The 18,748-nt window shown below is 47.8% G+C and overlaps 1 protein-coding gene across 1 annotated transcript in view; it reads left to right on the top strand.

Annotated features, from left to right (window-relative positions):
• Grik4 (glutamate ionotropic receptor kainate type subunit 4) overlaps positions 1-18,748 on the top strand; it is a 431,073-nt gene that overhangs the window by 331,932 nt on the left and 80,393 nt on the right. The window contains exon 12 of the mRNA XM_032911594.1: positions 14,967-15,074. Coding sequence (XP_032767485.1) covers positions 14,967-15,074 — 108 coding nt within the window. The remainder of the gene's footprint in view (positions 1-14,966; positions 15,075-18,748) is intronic.

Genomic DNA, 18,748 nt, shown 5'->3' with positions numbered 1-18,748 from the left:
TGGGCAGAGGAGCGGGATTTTAAAGTGCTGCATTTGAAATCTATTTCTTGTCATGTGCCCGATCACGCTTTCCCCGGAGATCAGCCTGGGGAAGTATGCCAGCTCCTGGAGACACTTCCTGCGCCCCTTCAGCCAGCTCATGCAAGGGGGAGCTGGAAGAGGACGATTTGCTAATTCAGTGGCATGAAACAGCCTGCGGCAGCAGCCAGCTCCCCGAAATGGAAAGCAAGCCAGGGCCAGGAGCATGCATGGGAGTGTGTGTGTGTGTGTGTGTGTGTGTGTGTGTGTGTGTGTGTGTGTGTGTGTGTCTCTCTCTCTGTGTGTGTCTGTGTGTGTCTGTGTGTCTCTGTGTGTGTGTGTGTGTCTGAGTCTGTGTGTGTGTGTGTGTGTCTGTGTGTGTGTGTGTGTAGAGGCAGGTGAGCCAGGAGAAAGAAGAAAGGTGGATTGTGGAGGGGTAGGGAGCTTCCCCAAGGAGGCAGGCAATGTGTGCTAATAGAAAGATTCAGGGCTGAGCCCCACACTCCTTGTTCCTAACATCACTTCCCACTTTCCTCCTCAGTAAATTCAAGAACATCATGATTTCTGCTTCTTGAGTATCATAAAATTATTGAGAATAAGATGAACTGTTGTTCATAGCTATACTTCGAGCGTTCTACCACACTGTGCAATTTTTAATCCTGTTGTCGAACGAGGCAATGCCTAACGGTATACCTCACTGTCTTTGCCGTATTCCCTATAATGTCCCAGACATTCTTGCCTGGTTCAGGGCAGGGAGAAGGGCACAGCCTTTGAAAGAGAAGGCTCAGCATGGGGGTTGTTCCTATTGGAGTCACATACCCTGGAAGACGGCATATGAGTACTACTAGCCCATGCCAGGCAGGCACGCATGGTTGAAATCAGTTCTGCCAGCTGGCTCTACCAATCTCTCTTCTGCTGCTCATCTTGGCCTTTTCTCTATATGCCTTTGACCTACTCTCTGACCTTCGTCCCCTATTTGGTGGCTGTGGATGGACGTGAAGATGAGAACCCAAATTATGGCTACCTCTAGGAGAAGCCATAATACACTGAAGGCCCACAGAGTATGACCAACATCGATCAGACAAAAGCAATGGACACCCCCAAACTACAAATCCTGCCTCTTCCTAGAGTGCAATAAGACCCAAGTAAAAACTCTTTCCTACCCACAAGCCTGTACTGCACCCAGCTAGGGGTAGGGACAGGCCATTCTCAGCTGCAGGCCGAGGGTTCGGAAAGCCACAGGGCTGTCCTAGTTCAGCCTGGAAATGGAGAGTGACCAACTTCCTCCAATCCAGATGCTTTATTGAAAGCATTAATTCAGTTGCCACCTGGGAATCAGAGCTCAGAGGCATGGCATCGGTGCCACTGCCTTCCCGTGGCATTTCTTACCTGCTGAGTTGAACAAATGAAGCTGGTTGGCCTGACCGTCATGTTCTTTGGCCATAGTTTTCTTAGGCAGAAAGTCTTGTGGGTGGCTGAGCTCTCTGATTCCCCAGCAGCTCATGTTGACATTGTCTTCAGTCATCTGGGGGTCAGAGAAAGAAGAGTGAGGGCATCTTCCCATTTGCTGACTCTCCCATGTTCTTGTCATGAATCGGTGTGAGAAAGGGCCAGGGGGGTCATCCACAAATGACTTGGAAGATAGCCTGGGAGGTTTTCAGTTATATTAGGAAAGAAAGCCAGGCATGGTAGCCTATACTTAAAATTGTAGCGTTTGGGAAGTAAGGCTAGAGGACTACATACAACCTTGAAGTTACCCTGAGCTATGAAACAAGTTCAAGGCTGGCCTGGATTATAGGTTAAGATTGTCTCAGAAAAAAACAGGGGGGAAAGTGTCTGGAGATTATAGCTGAGAGAGCGTTTGCCTACCATGCATAAAAGCCCTGGTTTTCTTCTTTAGTTCCACATAAACAGGCATAGAGGCTCATGCCTGCATTGCTAACATGTGGAAGGTAGAGAGTCAGGAGGACCAGAAGTTCAAAGTCATCCTTAGTTATACAAGGAGCCTAGACTAGCGATCCTGTCCTCAAGGGGGAGGAGGGGGAGGGGAGGGAAAAGAGGGAAGGAGGAGAGAGGAGGAGGAAGAGGAGGAGGAGGAGGAGATTTATTTTTAAAAATAGAGGGCATTAAGATACAGACAAAAGAAACTTTTAAACTTGTTCAAACAAATAGGAAACCCAGCCATCCTTTGATCCTTCTGTGGGAGGTTTTACGACTGAAGTCCTGAGAGTTGGGGAGTCCATTAAATCTGTAAGAGAATCACTGGGGTGTCATCTGTCATCAGAGCCAACACAGGTGTCCTGCACACCACACCACCTCTTTATATGATACTTATCTAGTGCCTCATTCTCCAAGGTTGGGGCTTTTAGTCAGGAAGGATGGTAACCAAATCCCATGTTTCATCCCAGAGTCTGGAGATCATGACTGGAAATCTGAGCACATCTTGGTGACAGCCAAACAGCCCAGCATGGACAGGTCTAATTGGTTCTCATTATTCGCGAGATCTGTATTTGCACGTTTGACTGCTTGGTGAAATCTTTTTGCAAACCCCATATCAATACTCACAACAATTTTATAGACATGTGGAGAGGCAAAAATTTGACTCACTCAATGTGTTCAGCTCCAGCTGAGCTTGAGCGTGGCAGTGTTCTGCTGTGTTGTTCCAGCGCTAATATTGTCAACAAGTGTCTTTTTCATGAACTATTGAGTGCTTGTGTGTGTGTGTGTGTGTGTGTGTGTTTCTCCTAATAATTTTTCTGTTTAAACTAACTCACACAATGCAATGCTGACATGCCATCCCATGTTCCTATGCATGAGAAAAATTGTGACGTGCTCTACGGAGACAATCTAGGTTTGAGAAGCTTCCCTCAAGCCTGACCTGTGACACTGCTGTGCGAGCTGGTGAGTCAGCAATCTGTATAAGGTGTGAGAGAGATACACGTAAATTAATAAGGCTATACATATTGACAGGTCGATAGGAATACTTTCGCGGAAGCTCACAGGAACCTTATTTGTCCTGGGAGCAGAGGTTCCCTAGTCCCTACTTGAATGTGTGTGGCAGCTTTATATAAGTCAGAGGAGCAGCAAATAATGAGAACCAGCCAGAGAGAGAGACTCAGCCAGGAGACAGGAGCTGGAGGAATAAGCCAAGAGGAATTTCTAATTTTCCTGCAGGGCCTTTTCCCCGCACTTGCCACTCCATAGTCCTTCTCTTTTGCTTGCTTGCTATGCTCAAGGCCCCCATTTTGCCCTACAAGGCCTTGCCTTCCTCCTGGATGCCATGGTGTAGAAATAGAGGATATATCCTACATCCCTGGGGCGGGATGGATGGCATCATAAAAGCCCTGTAGACCAGTAATCTAACTGGTCTACTGCCAGCACTTTCTCATGAGCGAGAGTCTTACTTAAGTGCCTCGTGTCAGAGAACTCACTACCTCCAGGGACAGCATAGTACATCTTGGGAAGCCCTTCCTATTAGAAAGTCCTTCTTTATGGAGGACAGGTTTCCTTCCTCCCAAAGGCTCTGTCTTTCATTTTTGCTTGTGTTTCTGAATCCTCGAACCTCTCCCATTTGTCCCTGACTACCTTACCTTTAGGATGGAGAGGTTCTTTCTGTCACCACTCGTTTTAAATGGCCACCTGCTTCACCTTTGTGACCAGAGAACTGCATTTCCACTGACCCCCTATGGTCTCTCTTAGGCCATTTCTCTCTCCCTGTCTCTCCAGGTTGAGTCCCAAGGCACTTGGGAAAACTACACATCATAATTCTTTGAGTCAGAAGAGGCCAGCCTACACTGTTCTTTCAAGATGTGATCACTGAAGACTAAAACGCAGTGACCTGCCTAGGAGAATTTCAGAATTCAGTCCAACAGAGTATACTGAGTAGCCTTCATAAGCTAGGCGCCACACTGGGAGCTGAAGCCATAAAAGGAGAACTGATTCCCTGGGGCCACATGTTTTAGCAAGTGCTGATTACATGCTTGGCACTGGGGACAGGGATCTTGTCCCTCAAGGAGTATAATGTCTGCTAGGGAAAGTGGACTTATCATAGATAATGGCATAAGAAGTTATCCTATTCCAAGAGTGGTGAGCATCCCCAAGGAGGGAGTGAGCACACTGTGGCCCCATTGGGGATGGGTAGCCCTCTCTAACAGACTGACACGCAAGATGTAGCTTTAGGGAGCCGAGCCCAAAGGAGGGGGTTGACCAAAGCCAGGTCTAGGAGCCAAACTTCTGCTGCCTGACTTCTCCACGATAGCCTGTTCTAACTCTCTCGGGCCTTTATTTAGATTCTCTTCTCTACCGATGTAACTCAGAATCAAAAGCAAGGAAACACAGAGGGCTGTGGGCTCTCAAGTAGAAACGCTTATGGCAAATGATGCTGGCTAAAGTAACAACTCAAGTATTCGCCAATCGGTTAACTGTATATCCACAGCCAGAGAAGTTACAGCATCCCAGGACAGTGTACTACATCAGTGGTCCAAACTACAGAGTTTGGATCTTCTCAAGTCTTAGTTTTCTTCTCTGTAAGACGTAAATAGTAGCAGAACTACCTTGAAGTATCAGATAACAAAATGTTTAATCTAGAGTTGCAGCATGGAAGGAATGCTCCAAAGCACTGATCCACAAATTTCCTAATAGTCTTTAATTGCAAGGAGTGATCAGGACTAGGAGTCTGTGGGTATCAACTGTATACTTACTAAACATCACTTATCATCCACAGACTGTGCTAGGTGCTGATGAGAAAGCAGTGGACAGAAGCTCTGCGAATTCCACATGGTGCGAGTTTGCATATTTGGAATATAATTTGCATGCAGGGTGTCATCCAGGATGCATGCATACACCTCCATGCATAACCGAAACCCAAATGTATGCAGTATTCATTACCTCTGCTTATGAGTTCCCCCTTCTCCACTCCATAGAGCGAGCTCACTTTTTAAATGCAGGTGTGGGTCCACTCAATTGATTTCATAACTCACAAATGGATTGTAGCCAACTTCCAATAAGACGCTGTATTAGACAAACTGAGTGGAAGTGTTAGAAAGCCTGAGCAGAGTGCATTGTCCTGAGTGTTCCCAGCTCGCCCTGTACTAGTTTTTGGTCTCTTCTTTTCATCAGATGTTGCTGCTGTCCCAGAATTCTAGATTTTTTGCAGCAGTCTGCACTCCAGTGTGTCAGTGCATATCTAAGTGTTTTCTGTGGCTGAGTGAATAAGACCTCCGGTGGACTTTGACAACTCCCTGTGTTCCCCAAGTCACTCCAGCTCTCAGTTTGGGGTTCGCTCATGACCCCAAACTGCTCTTGTGTCATATAAGCTGTTATATGAGTAGAGACATTGGGCTGGAAGCTAATAAACACTACTCCTGTGCGCCAGGTACTCATGATGAAAGCTGATATTCGTAATAGTTTGAGCTGGTGTGAGTGTGTGTGTGTGTGTGTGTGTGTGTGTGTGTGTTTGGATGGGTGTACATACACAAGCATATGCATGTATGTGTGGAAGCCAGAGGTCAACTTCAATGTCATTCTTCAGGTACTATTGTCCCTTGGGTAAGGGTGGGGCTTCTAACTGAGACTTGGGGAACACTGGTTAGACTAAGCTGCCTGAGTAGCACAATCTAAGGATCTGCACGTCTGATTCCCTGGTGTTGCCCTATTACAAGCATGGGCTGCAACACCGTGATTTTTTTTTTTAAAGAAGGATATAGGATGAGAACCCACGTCCTCCCGTTTGCTGAGATGAGCCATCTCCCAGCCCCTTAAGCTTATTTCCGTCAGGTTGTACAACTGTCCCACCAAGTCTGTGGAACTCTAACCCGTCTCTGGTCATTTCTTGGATCTCCTGCTTTAGTGTTCTCCCATACCTGAGTGCCATGTCTCCATCCCATGCGGAGAAGCTTTAGGCCAGTGGGTCTCAACCTTCCTGGTGCTGCGACCCTTTAATACAATTCCTCATGTTTTAGTGCCCCCAACCATAAAGTCATCTCATTGCTACTTCATAACTGTAATCTTGCCACTGTGATGAATTCTAATGTAAGTAGCTGATATTCAGGATCTCCCCCGTGTGACCACCAAATGTGTCGAGAGTCACAGGTTGAAATCACTACCTCTAGGTACTCACAGTTGCCCCCATTTTATCATGAGCATCGTCCGAATGTGAACCCCAACTTAAAACTCAGAACTGTAATTTAAATAAAGTGATTATGGTTCAAAACTTTGGGTGAGCCTAGAAAGAAAAGAACTGGGCTGTAAAGAACTTGCATTGGATTGGCCTTGACTCTGTCACACCTGTGACTACCTCCGACGATTCCCCATAAGTGGAGAAGGGCAGGGAAATTAGGCTGATCTTAGGTAGCAAAATTGACTTCCCCAGGCCACACAGTAAGACTGGCAAGGCTAGAACCTGAACCCAGAACCCCTGACTTCTGATCACCTGCTGTCCCCTTACATAGTCATACATAGTCATATGCTGTCTACCCGTCCATGACTTATGGCTCAGCAAATGCCTTCAGCTGCCTACCAGGAACACTGCACAACATCTCACCAACCAGCAGTTACTTGGCTTAAAACCCAAGCCAATCAATGTCTAAAGACAAAAGGGCCATTTGAGCTCATAGTACTGAAAGGTTCAGTCCATGATTCAGACCTGCTGCTTCAGGCCTAGTTTGGTCCTTCATGGCGGAGAGCAGGAGGAGGTGCAAAGCTGTTGACCTCATGACTTTTTGTTAAATAGAGTGAGGAGGGAGCTGGACCTCCTACTTGGCTTCATGGCTTAAAATTCCCACTACTTCCCAATAGCACCAGCTGCGGTGCCCTGGCCCTTGGGGTTCACTATAGACTCAAGCTGCAGCTTGTGTGCAGATTCTGTTGTTCACTTCCATTTCACCGATGAGTGACTCCATTCAGGACTATAGTCAACAAACTCACGTTGTTCAAAGAGGCATGGCGGAAGGCCCAGGCTCCAAGGTCAATAGGATCTGAGTTCAAGTCCTAATTCGATCCCTATCAGCTGTTGCTGCTCAGCGAATTGCTTGTTATTTCCGAGTTTTGGTTTGGTTAATTCATTCACCATTAACCTCTTGTGTGTGTACTCACTTCAAGCATTTTTTTTTTTTTTTACTCTTTCTAAAGTACCAACGAGCCTGCATTTCTCAGGTGTGAATGTTGTTGACAGGGCTGCTACCCAGAAGCAAGGAAATTTATGAAAGGAAACCACATGGGCCAGGGCCCAGCAAACAAAGATCAATAAGTATTTGAAGCCTCTGACTCTGGAGCGAGGCTTAGGGTTTCATCAGCCCCCGTAGAAGAAGCTGGGTCCCAGTGGTGCGGAGTACAAAGCGCATCCGTCTAAATGCGCACAAACTATTAAATGTTCTAGTGTTGTGCGCACCTCTGTGGATGTGGGCAACGCCGCGAGCGAGCCCCTTGGGGTTTAAAAACCGATCCCTTTTTACCTACTTAAAAAAAGAACAAAGTGGCCAAAAGACACCCCTGAGCACCTTCAGGCAGGAGGGAGTGGGCTGTGAGCTACAGGGTCCTCGGGGCTCCCAGGCAGCAGCGGCAAGGAATGCTAGTCATCAGGCTGATGCTTTTCTGAGTCCCTAACCCTCCAGAAAAGGTCCTGAGGGCTCCTATTTGACAGTTGAGAAAGAGAGTACTGGGCAGAGATAGGGAGGGACTTGGCGAAGTTTATGCAGGTTCTGCCAATGCCAGGCACTGTGCTAAGCCGGTTCCCATGGTTACGGTCTTGACCCTTTCTAACCAGATAATGCAGTGGTTAGGAGCATGGGCTCTGGTGATGGAGAAAGCCTGTTTGAATCTCCGTTGTGGTGCTTATCGGACTGTGACCGTGGAGACTTTAATTACCTAACCTTGCTGGTATGCGGGGCTTTAAAAAAATCTTTAAAATGAATATAAAATGGTCTGCTCCCTTGTAGATTCGCCGAGGATTAAATGAGATAAAGTTTCTGGTGCATTTGTTCAGTTATATTTAATTGAGCATCTATGAAACATGAGGCAATGAGCCAAGCCCTGGGGATAAGAGGGCAGGGTAACCAAGCCGCTCTCTTTGTTCCTATGAGGCTATTGCCATAGGAAGACAGACAGGCAGTCAGCAATGCCCAGTGGACAGCTGTTCAGAAGGATCACAGAAGAGAAGGCGGGGTTTCTGGAAGAAGTGGTCTTTAAGCAGAGGCTTAAAGGAAATGGTTGTGAAGTGGATGAGATTGAGCAAGCATTCCCTATGACATCTAGAGGGCGGGTGCTTGGTCTTCACAGGCATCCCAGCATTGCTGTGGCAACTCTGCCCTTGTAAATGAAAGCACTCACAGACTACACGGAAGCAAATTGGCCAAGCTGTGTGCCGATAAAACTTTATTTGCACAAACAAACAATGGTCCAATTAAGCTTACAAGATATGATTCCACACACCCCCACCCCACCCCCTGAACTAGCTGAAAGTTTGGAGTCAGGAGGTCATGTGGCTGAGAAGTTCTAGGCCAGGAATGGCACGTACAGGGAGTGACATAATGGTGAGCAGGCATGTCGGGACTTTGGGTCCAGCACATTGAAGTATGGCTTCTTGACTCTGTCTGAACCAAAATGGAAAAGAACTGTAGGGTTTCTAAGCAGAAGGTGCTGTGACTAAAGGGGAGATTCTGGGGGTGTGGCTGGCTGCTGCCCTGTAAGGACCAGAACAGTGAGGCTCATGAAGTCTTCCAGGCCTCAAAAGCTTCAGTAAGAACATGGAGGCTCGCAGGGTCCTGTGGTCACAGCACTAGGCACTAGCATAGTCAGGTATCCCGACTTCAAGTACCAGTCTTTCAGTTCTGAGAAGTGAGACACTGAGGCAGGCCCTTGGGATGAGGGCAGAGCAAGGCAAGGAGCAGCAGTAAATGCCAGTAGTCGAGCTCTGGACAACCACTTCTATAACGACCATCTTGTTCATGTTGACTGAGGGTCGCACGGCAGACCAAACCCAGTGCCTAATGTGCATTCAGTGGCAGTCATGGCCTCGCAAAGGACTGTGGAGAGCTTCTATGTAAGCCACAGAGCCCATCCTCTATGGCCCTCATAGCCTTGCTTGCTCCTTGTCTAATCTTTCCTTCCACCAGGTCACGGCTCCTTCCAGGGGTGTTAAGCCCAGTTCAGCTCTGGGAGCACAGGGCCTCAGAATCAGTTGTCCTGCTAGAAGCAAGGAACAGCTGCCCACCATGAGGAAAGAAACGCATCCCTGGAGCTATAAATAGATCCCTTTACAATAGCAAGGGAACGTGAGCAGCCAGCACACCTCGGGAATCCTAGGGCAGCGATAGATCCACAACATGATGTCTAAACCAGCTTCCTAACGACCGTGCCGCACTTTAAGGTAAAGCCCATTCGGTGTGGGCACCAGGAGAACCTGTTGTTCCCTTAAGAAGGAAATCAGTGTTTTTGAATACATAATCGAGACCTGCAGAATTTGGTGCCTAATAATAAAATTATTAATTTATATTGATCTATATATCCCTAGGGGATTTGAGTTAAATGATACTTTCTAAGCATGGGTAATTCCATCCCATGTTAGTTATATTGGCCCAAGTTTTCATATTTGGCCAAGCATCTCCATCAAAATATTTCTTTTAATGGCCTTGGAGTCAGGATTTGGAAAGACGACACATTTGTTTGTTTTGAATTTGAGATGGGGGTCTCAATAAAATAGTCCATGCGGGCCTTGAACTTACAGCGTACTCCAGGATCCCTTGAACTCTCAACAGTTCTCGCCTCAGCAATCCGAGAACCCGGATGTATAGGTGTTTGTTTGCACAGCTGGGATCACAATCAAACATTAGGTGGGTCTTATTTAGCATCGTAATTTTTTATCCATCCGGTGACTTGGATGCATGGACTTAGGAGGACTTGAGTCTGTTTTCTGATAGAGTGAGATGAGATTACTATGCACCTGAGCGCCCAGTATGGAGCCTGTTGGCAGAGTCGGCATCGGGTACACGGTAAAACCAGCTTGCTTCAGCTGCAGAATCTGTACATGTCTTTCTGGCTCTGTGAGCTGTATGAAACATGAAATTGACTGGAAATGTTTACACTACAGAAGTTGGTAGAATCTAGGAATTGGGGCCCCTTATTTCAGGAGCGCCAGTTTTGAAACGCCTCCTCAGTGGCATAAGTATGGCCCCGCCCCTGCGCCGTGCAGTGCCGTGCCACGCCACGCCACGCCACGCCACGCCCCATGGCTGTGAGTCTCCGTGTCCTAGTTAGTCACAGGGTCCAGTTTGTTACTTAATTGTTCTTTGTGCTCTGCCACAGTCCAGCCAAGAGTCAGAACAGCGTGCAGGGCTGCTTACAGCCCAGATTGTTGGTGCTATCCCTCGACTTCATGACTAAGTTTCTTGTGGTGGCGCTGCTGGTCTGAAAGCAGAAGTTGTTGGCACGTGCCTAATCCATCTAATAAGCTCAAATCAAAGCGTGGAGCTCTTTGAGAACACAGAAGAGACTGTGTCTTTTGGCCCTAATAATGGTACTCTAACGGATGCTGACTAACACAGTTCTTGAACTAATCTTAAAATCCCTTTGAGGCAGCAAGCGGTATTTTAATCCCCATATTACAGATGGGAAAAGAGACCCCGAGGCCTAAGTAACCTGCACGAGGTCACACCATTCATAAGCAGAGAAGCCAGGGTAAAAGGAAGTCCTCCAACATGGGGGCCTCCTTCTGGAGGATGCAGATGGTACTATATGCTCGAGGACCAGATGGGATGAGATCCAGCATCATCTCTGCACAGGCTGGACCACACCAGCCTTGGTGATGGAGATCTCCTTCCTTGAGTTAAGATGCTATAAAATAGGGGCTAGCTATGGCCCTACCCAAGATGTGTGCTTTCCTCCTTCCCTCTCTCCCCTTCATTACGGCTCCCAGGCCCTTTAAAATGATGGAAAAGCGGAGCCAGCAAACAAAAAGCCAGCAAACAAGAGGCAGAGGTGTAATCTGAAGTGTACTGAAGCCTGTGGGGGGGGGAACCAGCTGGGTCTGCTGAAAGACTCGGGAGGGAGCAAGTGTCACGGAGGTGGAGCAAGGGGATTTGGCTGCAGTTAGAGGCACAAATCTTGTGCTGGGAGAGTGACATCTCCTACCCACCCCTGCACATGTGTGGCATGGATGGCGCCCAGTGGGTGGGGCAATTAGCCTCTATCCCAGGGCACCTGGCTCTACCAGCTTTCCCCTTCCCACTGTCTTTCTGCAATTGGATTGCTCCAGCTAATGGCTGCCACCGCACTTTGTTGGAGCTGATGGGTCTATTAATTTCTGGAGGCTAACACGAGAGTGGGTGGGAGACTCATTTCTTGACTGGAGCTCAGGGCTAATTAGTCTATTTGCCAGGTCCCTGGGGGTTAGTCTTGGAGGGTCCATTGCTGAGGCTGTCATTGCTGGCTATGGAAAAAAATCTCTTCCACCCACGGCTGTTGTCGGAACCTGGTTTGTTGCTTGAGTGTGGCCAAGGAGCTGGGGCTGCTTTGAGCAGGTGGCCTCGCTGGTGTGAAGTGGGAGTCCAGGGTGACCACAGACTGCTGAGAAGTCTTGTCTCGACCATCCGAATGCTGGCACCTAGCCTACTTGGTTTTATGTTCCTCTTGCCCAAGTAGTGGCCTAGCAGGCCACTGGGAACCGGTTATACCCGTTTCAAAGACAGGAAAACAGCCGCCTAGGAGGAGAGGGATTCCTATTGGATTTATGGAGTGTTGAAACCAGGGAGAAGAAAGTTATGCCCCTAAGGTTTATAGTGGGTGGCTGAGGGGCTCTTGAGGCCATTTCCTGGTTAGTCTGATCTGCTCAGATTTAAAAAAAACAAAACAAAAAAAAAAACAAACAAACAAAAAAAACTACTGTCCTCACCAAAAGACATCAACAGAGTTGGGAAAGATCAGAGACTTAGGATCTGCCTCTAGATTCAAGCCTGTGCCACAGCAGGCAGCTATGGCCTTAAGAGAGGAACCATTAGGCCCATCTGAGCACGTTTCTTCATTAATAAGAGAGAAACACCATGACACCTCCAAACTATGATGGGAGACCTCAAATAGGTGACAGAATGGTATATATGATGCAACAGGTGTCGTGTCATTATTGCCCACCTCCCTCTGGAAATCTCGCAGCGCAGTTATCATCTTCTTACCCTTGTCCCTGGAGAGAGAAGAGGGGCCGGGAATCGGACAACGATGTCACCTGACCTGTCCCTGTGCAAGGCAGTAGGAGCTCCAGAAGCCTCAGGGGAGCTCGTCTGTGTTATGCCCATGCTTGGCCAGCAAGAATAAAGTGCTGATAGGAGACAGTGGCTTTATCTGCTTCCACCTCCGGGAGCAAGGTCCTGGGGTCTGAGCATGGGAAATGCTGATGAGGAAGACCTCTAGAAAGTAAATGCACTGCTAAAGGGCTCAGAAAGCAGAGCTCCTTGGCTTCCGTGGGAGGATTCATCTAGGGGTTTCAGCTGATGAACTGTGGGTTCTCAGAGAGGGTGGGTGAGATCTCTTATTGTATATAAAACAAAGTGTCCATAGAACCACTATAGAGGCAGAGAAAACTGCCCCTCTTTTCTGGTGGCAGCGTCCTTCCAGGGGTGTAGAGAGGACGTTTTGCTTATCTACCCTTTGCACCAGTAAGGTTCACCTGTCATGACCTATGGGTTCATGTGCAGTTCCAGTTCCGGAGAGCCTAGCTGGTGGTCCAAGGTGGCTCCGCCCCTTTCCTCTGCATGCTCCGCCTTCTCCAAAGCATAAAGCCAGGTTGCTGTCTTCTCCATACTGTGGTTGAGCCCTCTTGTTCCATGGAGTACAAATGAGGGCAAGGGGGACCTAAGCATTCATTGTTGTTGGAGCTTCTGAAGGCAAACTCGGAGCCTACCTCCTGGGGAGAGCAACAGGAGCGACTGCAGGCCTTATGGGAGTTATTCAGGGAGGCTGCTGCTGGTGCCTAGGAGAGGGGGCCGTGTGCGTCTCTGGGTATGCAGGCAGCCAAAAGCTACCTTTCATGGATGCAAACCCCACTACTTAGCAACAGAAGTGACTTGTCTGGAGTATGGCCATCAGAATTATATGGGATCAAATATATGTGTAGTGTATATGTATTCATTATTCATAGACTTTTATATCCTTGTATTCTGTATTGTTTGTTTATAATATATTTATGTAATATAAGGTCTATTACAGTGTTCTGTTCCGTCAGACGCCCCTGGAGATTGCCAGGATGATGGAATATGTACAAATATGATACAAATATGTACTCAAAAATTGGTTAAGAGGGCATGATAGCTCATGTCACTGCTTGCAAAGTCAAGGCAGGAGGATTGCCACAAGCTTGAAGCCAACACGATCAAGAGGGCATATCTTGTTTGTGCATGTATGCCTGTGATGTATGAGCCTATGCTTATGTGTGCGCGTGTGCATATCTGTATGGGTGGGCGTGTGCACACATGGAGGCCAGATGCCCACTTAGGATGTCTTTTTCTAGCTCTTTTCACTTTTTTTCTTTTAAAAGAAAAAAAATATCAGGAACTCCTGGAACTTGCCAATTTGTCTTGACTGGCCGGCCCGCAAGCCTCTGAGATCCTCCCATCTCAGCCTTCCCAGGGCTATGATTAAAGGCGCAACACTGCTGTGCCTGGCTTTTTTTATGTTTTAACGTGGATGCTGGAGATGTGGGGTCAGAGCCCCCACGCTTCTACTGCACACAGATGCCACAGAGCCATCTCTCCAGCCCTCTGTGTAAATGTTTTTTTTAAACCACAATAAGATAAAAATAAAACAAATAAAGGACAATTTGAAAACACAGTAAAGAAATGAATGGAAAAATCATGTTCATGGAGTGCCAGGTCAAATCCTTCCTCGCCACACCCACCAGAAGTTTCCGTGATTATTCTCATTGGACGCAGAGGGGAGCATGCATGGAGGTCGGAAGCATCACTGAGGTTGCACAGTGGGTTTTGTGTTCCTGGTTAGAGTGGGACCTGTGGTGTCAAGCTGGTACATGCATGATCTGTGGGTTCTGAGAAGGGAGAGGAACGTTTCCACTTTCATTTCTAGCTGGAAGAGCTGAAGCTCTGGGGGATCCTCACAGTGAGGCAGGGTAGGAGTAAGGAGACTAGGACCCAACTCTTCCCTCTTCTGACTTGTTCACTCAGCCATGTGCTTAACCAAACAATAAGCATTTAGCTCCTGTCGCCATATGATTTCATTTAGGCTTTCCACTACCAAGAATTAAACCTACAGCATCACCATGCCAGGCAAGAACTCTTCCCAGCCGCAGGCAAGCATTCACTAAAGGTCTACTACATACCAGTTTCATTTCATCTTGTATCTATTCTCTTATTCACCATTCTGTTTGTTTGTCGAGATAGAGTCTCACTAGGTAGCCCAGGCTATCCCTGAACTCACCAGGTAGCCCAGGTTAACTTCAAACTTAAAACAATCCTTCTGCCTTGACCTTGCAAGTGCAGACATGAGCCACCAATCTTTCTTTTTCTTAAGTAATGTTTAAGTGTACAAGTGTACATTGCTGCCATTCTTATTCTTACCTAGATAACTGGATTTATCCAGGGTCGGCCAAAGCAAAAGAGGCTTCATGATAACACAATTCCCTGTCCCTCTGCCCCGCCCCCTTCTGCTGTCAGAACTTCTCTGCACCATGTTATACTCCTAACTAATTTCTCTATTTTTTCTCATCTCTCCCAAGTCTTTGATCCTTTCTTTCTTCACTCTGACAACCCCCTTCCCTCAAGACTCTCAATCTTGTGTCCTGTCCCCTAGTTCTTGTCTAGCCTATTGCTCCTCTATATCTCTCCCATCCTTCCCTCCTGGGGTCTACCCACGGTAGAACACTGTCCTCTGCTGCTCTCAAGTCCAGCAACCTGCAGCCCAATGCATCCCTTCCTCAAGCCTTCCCATCCTCTCCCCCTTGGTCTCCTCAGATTGGCCAGTGGCATGTGGCAGAGGGCCTCAGCATGGACAGCCGCCTCTACGCCTCCAACATCTCTGACAGTCTCTTCAACACCACCCTGGTCGTCACCACCATCCTGGTAAGCGGGGTTTCTCGGGCCTCCAGCTGCAGCTCCCGGGGGTGCCTCCTCCCCAAGCTCTTGCTCATGGGCTTCCCAGGGAACAGAAGATAGAAGTGCTAATCACAGCGCAGAGGCCAATTTATGACAGCGTAATTGCACTCCCGTTGCAGTTTCGTATGGAAATGATATCTGATGAGCCGCCAAGCAGCTAGGGTAGAGGGAGAGAGTCCACAGCGTGTAGATACCTCTCCCAGGGGATCTGCTTGGCAAGGAGAACTGTTTCAAAACCCTAGAAATGGGACCTTGCGACATAGGTGGGACAAGCTGGATCCAATCCCCTGAGATGACTCCCTCTTTACCAGCAGTCCACTTTGCTTGGTAGCTGCTATATCCAGAACCAGCCCTGCCCTCCCACCCCACTCAGCCTCAAGTGGACACCTAAATGTCTGTGGACTTCTTTGGCCTTTCATTCACTTCCAGACAGTGACAAGAGAGTTCTCAATGAACCCACGAGTCCACCGACCATCTGCCTTTCCACTTGACTCATTTCCATTCAGTAATTACCAAGTCCACCTCCCAGCTCTGCCCCCTGTTGTGCGCCTGGCACTCTGCTTGCTCATAAAAAACAAAGATGAGTATGTATTGGCCCGTATCTTCAAAGAGGTTATCATTGAGCAGATGGGCTAAGTCGGCTACACATGGCCAAGGTCTTACCATCACCGCTAGCCCTGAAGACCTCTCGTTTCAAAAGATCTGCCAATTAAGCCAACTACATGCTAAGCAATAATTGCTCCACTCTTCCCTACTCTGATATTAACTAATCAAAAGGGTATTTCCCCACCACACACAGCATCCCACCACAGAAAGATAACTAGCATCTTCATACTGATATTCCTTCAGCCTCAAGCAGGGCAATGTATAGGCTGGCTGCACGGTCTAACCCCTACTAGATAGATTTGCAAGGTCTTCAAATATGTCTATTTCTCTTGCCTTTAAAAAAAAAGCCTGTAGTCCTCCATTATGACCTTCAGGAACTCCTGAGGCCCAGGAAGATGGGGCTGGGATTACTGATCTGTCATAAACAGAGTGAGAAAAAACACAAGAAAAAGAGGTGGGAAACTCGAACCCTGAGATGTGCAGGAAAGCGCCAAGGGGAGGGCAGCAAAGCCTGAGAAAGCATTATTACTGATGGACTCTGAAAGACAGGAAGCAGTAGCAGAGGAAAGAGAGAACAAAGGAGAGTGTTGTTAGGTGCTTAGAAAATGCGGGAAAACACAGGCTTTCCTGAGAATGGGTTGGGAAGGGGAAAGCTTAATCCAGAATCATGATCCTGTATACTTAGGGTCCTGTACACTCTGCCATTCACTCTTCCCTTCATTTGGAGACAAGACACTGAATATTGTCATTTGTCCATCTGAGGAATATTTATTGGGCACTTCTATATGCTTGGCACTCTTCAAGGTACTAAGGAAACATCAATGAACCAGACACAAGAATCCCTGCCTGTCAGAACCTTCTGTTTTAATGTGGAATATACGGCAGGCAATAAAATGTCAACAAATATTGAGTCTCCCTTATCTGGAGGTTTTGGAATATTTTCTTAGACGTTGCTAGTTGAACATCCCTAACAAGAAATTCTAGACTCTGAAACACGTGGTAGGGTCCTGTTAGCACTCCAAATGTTTTAGATTTTGAAGTAGCTCAGGTTTGGCATGAGTTACAGATGCTTAAGCTCTAGTCAAACCGTGCATTAGAAGGTGGTCTGGGAGCAATGGTAGGCAGCATCCGTTTCCAGGTGGTCAGCGGAACCTCCTTAAAGGGGTGGCATCTGAGTGGAGGCAAAACAGGAGAAGAGCTACTCAACTCCCCCCACCATCCCATTGCTAAGACACAGCTGGAGACAAGGAAGGGAACACATGTCCAGGCTCCCAGGTCTCAGTCTCTCCAGCTCCCAACTCCTACCCTGCTCACCGGAACCACTTAGAATGCCAGGATGATCAGAGAGAGGAAGATGGTGCTTCACTCTCATCCAGCTGAGAACTGGGAGCAACCTATCTAAGGCATTTTTTTTGGAGGGAGGTTAGGGCAGGGCATGACTGCTGGGCCCTCCCTCCCTCCATCTTTTCTATCTGTGGAACTCCTTCGATTCTCTCCCCTTCTGTGAGTCTCACAGCCCATGCCCTAGTCCAGAGTTCAGCTCTCTCCTGTGCCTCTTTGTTCCCAGTCAGTGGTGGAGTCCTCCCAGGCTCCCCTTCCATTTGCTAAGTCTGTCTTCTCGTCCGGTCATTTCCTTCCTTAGTTTGGGTTCTAAACCCATCATAGTCAAATGACCACCTTGTCAAGTAATACTCCATGCATCCTTGTGGCCCAAGATCCCTCACTTCCTCATATGTCCATGATGGGATGTTGTACCCTCCCTCTGGAAGCTTTTCCCCAGCTCGAAGTCTCTGGAGTCTCCCCTTGTGACTCCTGCTTTTTCTGCCTCTGGCTTTCTTCACACCCCTCTGACTGTCAGACCTATCTCATGGACTCCTCACATCCCCTTCATGAATGGGAGCCCCTGACACAAATAGGAACTTAACGATTAGAGTCTGAGTATGGAAATACCTTTGAACAGAATTGGAGGGAGGAATTTCGAGAAATGCTTTAAAAGCTAAGCAGAGTTGGGGCTGGAAGCAAGGAGCCCGCTAGGATGTGCTTCTTGTCTCCTCACATCTGGAGCCTGACCATGCTAGAGGCTTCTGCTGTATCGAAGCCAGAGGTCATATTCTTAGATGGGGAAGTTACTAGGGTGTGTGTGTGTGTGTGTGTGTGTGTGTGTGTGTGTGTGTGTGTGTGTGTGTGTGTGTGTTTGTCTGTCTGTTTATATGTTCAGATCAACACAGAAATTCTTGAGAAGGCAGTACTGACTAGATCTTCTGCGTAAAGTTAGTTCAAAGGACACCAGAGTCTGTTTTCTATACAGATGTGGTTGAGGTGGCCTGTCCAAACTAGAAATATTTACTAGGAACAAAGGTGCTAATTCAAGCCCCGTATGATCCAACATGGGGTGATCCTAAGCAACATCCCATAATTCAGGACATAGCATGTCCTGCATGTATCCACATGTGCACCATGCCCAAGGCCTCTTCCCAGCTTTGTCTCCACCCGGTGCTTCCTCGAACTGGGTCCACAGGTGACACTGCCTGTTCTGCCTTCTCCAACCTCCCTGATTTGCAGGAATTCCTTGTCACCTGTCATTATGTGACCCCTGACCCCTCACCCCTTAAAAGGAGACCATCACTATCCTGCCTGAAGATACTGTCATACAGCAGGGCATCACAGAAGACACATTCCTGGGCACAGAGAGGTGTAACTTTGAGGGAGATAGGATCTTTGTGAGGCCACCTTATGCTCCGCCTCCCACCTTCTCTAGTTGGCCATACATTTCTTTACTCGTTTACTCCTGAATTCCTGCAGTCCCCCATACCTTCCATGCCTGCTTGGACAGGTCTGGTAACCAAGCCCCAGCAGCAGCACACGGCTGTGCTCTTTGCTGAGTGGGAAGGGTCATAGTCTCCTTCTTCCCTCTTCTTCCCCTTAACTCTCAGACTCCTGCATTCCTCATTGTCAGCCTCTGGTTGCTGGTGCTGTTGTGCTGCGTGACTACCCTTCTCTCTCCATCCTTTCTAAAATTAGGTTCCCTTGAACAT

Source organism: Rattus rattus, chromosome 8 (assembly GCF_011064425.1).
Source record: "Rattus rattus isolate New Zealand chromosome 8, Rrattus_CSIRO_v1, whole genome shotgun sequence".
NCBI classification, from domain to species: domain Eukaryota; kingdom Metazoa; phylum Chordata; class Mammalia; order Rodentia; family Muridae; genus Rattus; species Rattus rattus.
Note: the sequence above shows the minus strand (reverse complement) of the source record. Positions and strands in the feature narration are given on the sequence as shown.